Raw genomic sequence first — 8,472 nt, forward strand, 5'->3', positions numbered from 1 at the left:
GGGCTCTTTCTGGCTTTTTCTGATAATCTGTGTAGCTATCAACATCTATAAATGGTCTTTGTGAGGAGAAATTCTTTAGTGGCTTTCCAACGCATACTCTGCGCACAGCCCCTCCACACTCCAAGTGCTGCAGCCCTTCCCTGTTCTTCAAGTCTGCTCAGAGCCGGACCTGATGCTGCCAGCCACCCTCCTCTCTGTTCCCAACCTGAAAATGGGTACATGTGCAAGTGGCAGGATAAGAAAGGAAAGTTTATTTTTTAAAAACATTCTTATTTAGAATTTGGGATAGAGGAAGACTCTATCTTATTCTTGTGTGTCCTTTTCTCTTATAGGACTGGCACGCCCCTGATCAGTTATTCTGATCTGAAGAATTTGGTGTTTCAAGCATTAAGACAATAGCCTGAGTTGTTCATGGTAACTATAACTTTGGATATTAAATCTTGAAAATATGGTTTGGTATTTGCTTTAAGAAATATATACGTGTGTGTGTGTGTGTGTGTATGTATACACACACACACACACACACACACACACACATATAATGTGTTTGCACTTCTCTTTCTCCCCCATTTATACTTGAGGAATGAAAGGCAAACAATATTTTTAAAAGAAAACATAGAATCCATTATTAAAAGGTCACTTTCTGTGACATTATGACAGATGTCTTTTGTGCCAGTTTTAAATTCCTTTTGCTTATAAAATACCTGTAGCACTTGTAAGTACATCCATCTTGATGAGGTTTTTGTCTGGATGGCAGATAGATTGGCATCTAGAGGGAATGAAACTGCTCATCTTTGAGGGTCGTATTAAACCTTAACCCTCATTCAGAAGTGGCCCAAAACTGGTGTGGAAAAGCTAGAAGATAACACCAAATGGAATATTTTGGCAATATTCCAACTTTCTAGTTCTACAGTGACTTGTCAGTTCTCTCTAGGAAGTAGAACATTGAACGCTGTTAGTTATTTTACTAAATCTTTCTCTGAAATTAGACTAGATACAATATACATGACTGATGGATGCTTGCCTCAGAACTATTTTCAAACCTTGAAACTGAGTTATTTGCCTTTATTAACTCTACTTGTCAGGAAGCACAGGTTTTGGAGCTAGATTGCCTGGATTTAAGTCCCAGCTCTCCACTAAATAGCTACAATATTGGGCAGGTTCCCAACATCATCTATGAAATGGAGATAGTAATACCTATCTCATAGTTTTATTTGATCTTTACATTCGCAAAGAGATGGAAAGCACATCGAACAATACCAGGCATGTATTAGTTGCTCAGTAAAAGTTGGCTATCATTATAACTAGGCAAATATTTAGTAAACTGAAGATAAATAGAAATAACAATTTGGAAGTCCCTAAGTTGGTATGTCTTTTCCTACTCATACTCTTGAACCCCTCTTAATGACTTTCTGAAATTGTTAGGTACCAAAAATTGATTAGAAAATGAAAATCTATCTGTATTTTCTATGTGGAAAAATATTGTCATAATTATCAACTTTCTTTTTAAAAATTTTTTGTAGGAGTTTTTCATCAGTATGTCTGAAACCATTAAGTATAATGACGATGATCATAAAACTCTGTTTCTGAAAACACTAAATGAACAGCGCCTGGAAGGGGAATTTTGTGATATTGCTATTGTGGTTGAAGATGTGAAATTCAGAGCACACAGATGTGTTCTTGCCGCCTGCAGCACCTACTTTAAAAAGCTTTTTAAGAAGCTTGAGGTTGATAGCTCTTCAGTAATAGAAATAGATTTTCTTCGTTCTGATATATTTGAAGAGGTCCTGAACTACATGTACACAGCAAAGATTTCTGTGAAAAAAGAAGATGTTAACTTAATGATGTCATCAGGTCAGATTCTTGGTATCCGATTTTTGGATAAACTCTGTTCTCAGAAGCGTGATGTATCTAGTCCTGATGAAAATAATGGTCAGTCAAAAACTAAATATTGCCTCAAAATAAATCGCCCCATTGGAGATGCTGCTGACGCTCAGGATGATGATGTGGAGGAAATTGGAGATCAAGATGACAGTCCATCTGATGACACTGTAGAAGGCACACCCCCCAGTCAGGAGGATGGCAAGTCGCCTACAACTACACTCAGGGTTCAGGAAGCGATCTTGAAAGAACTGGGGAGTGAGGAAGTTCGAAAAGTAAATTGCTACGGCCAGGAAGTAGAATCCATGGAGGCCTCGGAATCGAAAGATTTGGGGTCTCAGACCCCTCAAGCCTTAACATTTAATGATGGAATGAGTGAAGTGAAGGATGAACAGACACCGGGCTGGACAACTGCTGCCAGTGACATGAAGTTTGAGTATTTACTTTATGGCCACCATCGGGAGCAGATTGCCTGTCAGGCATGTGGTAAGACATTTTCTGACGAAGGCAGATTAAGGAAGCATGAAAAACTCCACACAGCAGACAGGCCATTTGTTTGCGAAATGTGTACAAAAGGTTTTACCACACAGGCCCACCTGAAAGAACACCTAAAAATCCACACAGGATATAAGCCCTACAGTTGTGAGGTGTGTGGAAAATCATTTATTCGTGCCCCAGACCTAAAGAAGCACGAGAGAGTTCACAGTAATGAAAGGCCGTTTGCATGCCATATGTGTGACAAAGCCTTCAAACACAAGTCCCACCTCAAAGATCATGAACGAAGACACAGAGGGGAAAAGCCTTTTGTGTGTGGCTCATGCACCAAGGCATTTGCCAAGGCGTCTGATCTGAAAAGGCACGAGAACAATATGCACAGTGAAAGGAAGCAGGTTACCCCCAGTGCCATCCAAAGCGAGACAGAACAGTTGCAGGCAGCAGCAATGGCCGCCGAAGCGGAGCAGCAGTTGGAAACAATAGCCTGTAGCTAGAGTTGATGGGACGTGAACACTTTGCCTGAGCCGTGGAGACTGAGATTGCATTGTTTGTAATAAATGAACACCAGTCACTGTATTATTATTATTTTTTATTTTTTCTGAAAACTTACGGAACATTGTATACTCACTGGACTTAAGGCAGTGCCTGGTTAGGTATTTTTAAAAATTTTAAAGGAAATAACGTTCCTTGTTTCTGACCAAACAGTTTCACTGTCCTGTCTGGTGTCTAGTATTAATGTTGCCAGTAAGTCCTGCCTCTTCTCTTTTTTTATGGTTTTAATTTGAGGACTCCTATGTCCAGTTCAGAAGTGAGAGACTTCTGTTCCAATTTTTAGTATCTCTCTACACTTGCTGCACTGGTGAACGCACTGCACAGAGTGATAATTGAGTAAATTGATTTCCTAATCACAATTATATGTGACTTACGGTCAAAACAGCATTTTTAGTAACTTAAAGTACTTCGTGTAGATGCAGAAAATACTGGTGGGTGGTTGACCAAGAACACTGCACAAGTATGAAAACGAGGCCTGGAAATGTAGAATGGTCTTAGGTTTGCATTGATTTATTAATTTTCTATCACTGTTTTTTTCACAGTTTTTGTGGACAAATAATGAATGGTTGCTTTGCTAAAGTGTTTCTTCATCCATTTTGATTGACCATACCTAACCCAAGAGATGTGGTAACAAGTCCCCAAGGCTAAACAAATCCGTAGGGATATTGGTGATCTAGTGGCTGAGTTCCTTCATTCCTCTTATTTGGGGCATTACCACTCTGAAATTAAGTGGGGTTAGTGGAGTGGACCAGTGCTGAGAGGATTAGAAAACAGTGAATAGGAATCTGGCTCTCAGAGACAAGGTTTTCACATATGCAATAATTCCAAGGTTTCCTAGATCAAAATAAATTTTAATTGATTTTGAAATTAGGACAAGAACAGGTATGTGTCCTCAGATACATTTGTGTAACAGACTGTTATCAAACTTTTGGGTTCTCTGTAGCACATGATTTATCCATAAAGGAGATGCAATATCGTGACTTAAATTAATACATTTAAAATCTTTAAAGTGTGTAAATAGTATAGAAGTATTGGTCTTACGTATTTCAAGGAAAGTAGACAGCTGCACTTTTTTTTTTGCACATTGAATAAAATAACTTCCATCAGCAAGAAACATCAGTCTGTTGTTAACCAATATTAAAGAGTGTCAGACCAAATGTTTATGTTTTTGAAGTATATTTCATCACTGGCTACAGTTTTAAGTAGAGTTGATTGCCTTTTCATAGCTGTAAGAATTATAAATGCTGTTCCAATTTTGGTGTATGAAAATTTTTTAAACCATTTATTTAGGAATATATTGAAATACCAATATTAGTTTGAATTATGTTCTATAATAAAGCATTAGTCAATTATTTTAGAATGTACAATTTTAGAAAAATGTTGACATTTAAAATTTATTTTTGGTTGCTAGGGTGTTTTTTTAAGAGACATTAAAATAATTGCATTTCATAGTTTGCTGCATTAACACCTATAATTACTACTGTGGGAGAAATTTTATTTTTTAAATGGTGTATATGTTGCACCCAAGATTGTAGGATGAAGATGCTACCTTTTAAGAAACATATTTATTGGTAAAATGCTTAATTTAGTTTAAAATTAATTTAATTTCTTTTCTTAACAGTTTTTTCCATCCTAAAGTAGTCCTGTCACTGTTTAGATGCTACTAGTGGAAGGGAAATTGATTGACATTCCTAGGCTGTTTTAACCAAAGCAAAAGAAAAATAATTTCACATCTGGTTGATAGCTACTTCAACAAACCATTTTTGGGTCTTCACTTTAGTATATATAAGAAAATATACTTCTATCATTTCTGTTTTCATAGTAATCTTTCACACATCCGGGTTTCTACCAAAGTACATTTTCTACTATCTTCATCATGGTTTTTCAGAGTTGCAAGTTATGTGGTTAACCCTCATCGAAATCACATAATCATAATGGTACCCAAAAAAAGAAAGCTTCATTTTCAGCCCTTTATTTGTATTATGTAAATATTTATCATTTGTCCTATTTTGCATGAGAAATATATTTGTGTTGCAATTTCTACCGCTGGTACTGGGTTTATATGTGTGTTAGGGTGCTTGTCTGCTTGATGGCAGCAAAGTCATGACATGGCAGCTTTCCTGTCCCCTGGTCATTGAGACTGCCTCTCTCCTCACCCAGCTGGCTTTAATAGCCTCCTGGATGGTGAAACCATAATGTTAGACAGTTCAAGGATAACTCTAATCACAGGGGGGTAATTTTGAAATGTGCTTACACTGAATCCATCATGTGAGGGGAAGGAAATTCTAAGCTATCTTTTCCATTATTTAAAAGTCACTTACTTTTTTCTGTTTGAACAAAGAATATCTACAAACTTAATTTTACCTTTTATGCCAACTTGCATTGTATTGGCAATGGTTGAGGAAGATAATTTTAGGAAGTCCAAACTGTAGGTCATTTATCTACTAATTAACTTGGTCACAAACTTAAAATTGTTAGACATTATAGAGGTTGCCATCAACTGAGCCTGATACTAATAAATTCTTCCTATTTTGTTGAGGAAAAAAAAAGATGGAGATGACAGGGAATGATGCAAATTTATGTAGTTTTGATCTAATTATGTTATGTAAGGTTATCTGTAACTCAGTCATTGGAAATCTGGAATACATTTTCCAGAGTAATGCTGTTAGTGGTGATTAGTTCCTAGAACAGCTGTAAAAGCCTGTCTGTGTACCTGTAACAGAATTAATGTAAGGGTTATAGTCTTGACTTCTGAGTCGTAGGAGTTAATGAGCTGAGGCTTCCAGGAATGAGAATGGAAGAAACTGTCCCTTTCCTCTGCCATTTATTTACCTGTAATATCTACCTCCCTTTCTCCATTACCCAAGCCCACCACGTTCCCACACTCCACAATGTATGAGAGACTAGCAAAACATCAGATTGGAGGCAAGATAACCATTAACAACCACCACAGTGAGAGATGAGGACCTAAATTTATTCTGATGCTTCCTTCTAATACTTAACTGAAATCAATGATCACTTTCAGTGATGGGGAGCTCCCTACTTCGCTGATGTCCTACACTCCCAGCTTTAACTGCTCCTTATTCCTTGAATTTTGTCTTCATTTTTGCATGTCCCCTTGTAACTGAACTTTCTTCCCCTTGGAACTATTCAAAATAAAGTTAATCCTGCAACTACTTGACAACACTTGCTTTGGACCCGACTAGCACAGTTTGTTCCCTTTCCAAGTCTTGTCTTAAGCATTATTTTTAAACTAGGGGCCCAGTGCACGAATTTGTGCACCTTGAAAGGAACTGTGGGCCACAAGGCTGTGGTGGGCACAGGGGTGGGTCTCAGCCCATCCTCTGCACCCCCGCCCAGCCCCTCCCGCCATGGCCCCTGGTCCCCTGTCTGCCAGCAGCCCCACTCCCACCACTCCCATGTGCTGACGGCACCAGACCCGCTTGTACCCACTGATGGCGTGGGACAATTGGGGCCAGTGCCAGCAGCGGGTACAAGCAGCAGCTGCTGCTCCAATCACCCCTCAGGAGCAGGGGGAGGTAGAGAAGCCCTTAGGGGCAATGGGGCCACAACTGCCACTTGTACCCACTGATGGCGCTGAGCGATTAGGGCCAGTGCCAGCAGTGGGTGCGAGTGCCCAGTGGGACCATGGCACCCGAGAGCAAAGAATTTTCAGTAACCACCAGAGACTCACCCCGATGACAGTGACTGGTGCCCCGCCTTGGTCTGGTGCCCCTGCTCACCTGCTTCAGGCTGACACCTGCCATGGTCCACGCGTGCCCCCTGGTGGTCAGTGCACATCATAGCTACCAGTTGTTTGGTTGTTCTGCAGTTTGGTCTATTTGCATATTAGGGTTTTATATAGGTAGATAATTTGCCCATCACCTGTTATCCGTAATTTCTTAAAGGTCACCATACTGATCTTAAGGTCCCTGAATGTAATTTTGTTGGATTGTGATATTTCAGCAGTTATGTGATTTCATGATCTCTTCAAGAAATATTCCCAATTACCAGTACTCATGTAGATATTTTCAGTATAATTAGGGGGACGTGTAGTTTAGTGAAAAGACTTCTGTAGTCAAACTTGAATTGGATCCTGGCACTGTTTACTATTTAATATCTAGATTTAGGCTAGTTCTTCACCTCCCTGAGCCTTAGTTTTATCATATCTAGAATAGCGATTGGGATTTCTACCTCTTGGTCTGCTGTGAAAATTAAATGTGATAACCAGTACAAAATGTTTAGCCCAGCACCCATTGCTTTTTAGGTTCACCATAAATGTTTCCTTCTTAATGAACATTCTCAATAAGAAACAGAAGCCAAACTGAAGTTCTCTTGACTTTGACATGTCTGTTTTACAAAGTGACTTTTTTTAAAAAAATTCTCACCCAAATATATGTTTTCATTGATTTTTAGAGGGAGAGAAACATTAATTGGTTGTCTCCCATATGTGCTGTGACCTGGAATTGAACCTGCAACCTAGTTTTGTGCCCTGACTGGGAATTGAACCTGAAATCTTTTGGTGTATAGGATGACGCTTCAGCTAACTGAGCCACCTGGCCAGGGCTCAAGTGACCCTTTTCAATGTATACTGAGAAAATATATTTGTTAAACATTATCATTTCCATTTGTTAACATTACCATTCTCATTTTTTCTCATTGGTATTGAATTGAGAAAGGGGAATATAATATGAGACTATCTTTAAGAGAATAGATTCTGGCAACAAGAAAGAACACAGATGCAAAGAAAATTAGAGAAGTAAGAAATAACATGGCCCTAGCCAGTTTGGCTCAGTGGATAGAGCGTTGGCCTGAAGGGTCCTGGGTTTGATTGTTGCCAAGGGCACATACCCAGGTTGTGGGCTCCATCCCCAGTAGAGGATGAGCAGGAAGCAGCCAATCCATGATTCTCAGATTTTTCTATCTCTCCCTCTGCCTTCCTCTCTGAAATCAATAATATATAATAACATGGCCTTCCAGCAGCTTTGGACAAGGTACCATATATTAAAAATGTGGAAGGTTTTTTTGGGGGGGAGGGTACTTAATGAGCAATACAGGGTATGTTCAGCAGCAGCTGTGAAATGAGAATTGTGAGTGAGCAGGTATTCCCTAACAGCCTCAAACCTAGCATTTGTTGAATATTTACTAGGTATCAGGCACTATTTATACTATTTCTATATGCACTTTGTGACAACTTTGAGGCACACCTTATTACTGATGAAAACCAAGATTCAGAGAAGTTAAAAATCCTGCCAATGTCAAGGTGTTATCCAAGCCAGGACAGAACAGGTAGATCTTCCTCCAGAGCCGGTGTCCTTAGTTACCATGTCATAATGCCCTCAAACAGGGAAAGGGGCAACTGTGGCCTTGCACACATCCTTACCAACCTCAGTCCACTTTAGGAGGACGGAGAGCAGTTGGAGGAGAGAGAGGCATTTATGCAAACAATTGCCCCTATGCTTATATCATTAATTAGTTTCAATATTTTGATTTCTCCAAGACATTTCTTATGCAAGGAACCAAATACTAAACTAACACTGTTTT

General features: G+C 39.2%; 1 protein-coding gene across 3 annotated transcripts in view; it reads left to right on the forward strand.

Moving 5' to 3' along the window:
- ZBTB14 (zinc finger and BTB domain containing 14) overlaps positions 1-6,109 on the forward strand; it is a 7,635-nt gene extending 1,526 nt beyond the window's left edge. For 2 of the 3 annotated variants that reach the window (XM_005868734.2, XM_014541670.1), the window contains 2 exons: positions 333-414; positions 1,524-6,109. In XM_005868734.2, the coding sequence (XP_005868796.1) occupies positions 412-414; positions 1,524-2,870 (1,350 nt within the window). In that variant the 5' untranslated portion in view covers positions 333-411 and the 3' untranslated portion in view covers positions 2,871-6,109. The remainder of the gene's footprint in view (positions 1-332; positions 415-1,523) is intronic. The other variant, XM_014541669.1, reaches the window with a different exon arrangement.
- The last annotated feature ends 2,363 nt before the right edge of the window (positions 6,110-8,472 follow it).

The sequence above is a fragment of the Myotis brandtii genome, unplaced genomic scaffold (assembly GCF_000412655.1).
Source record: "Myotis brandtii unplaced genomic scaffold, ASM41265v1 scaffold276, whole genome shotgun sequence".
Lineage (NCBI taxonomy): Eukaryota > Metazoa > Chordata > Mammalia > Chiroptera > Vespertilionidae > Myotis > Myotis brandtii.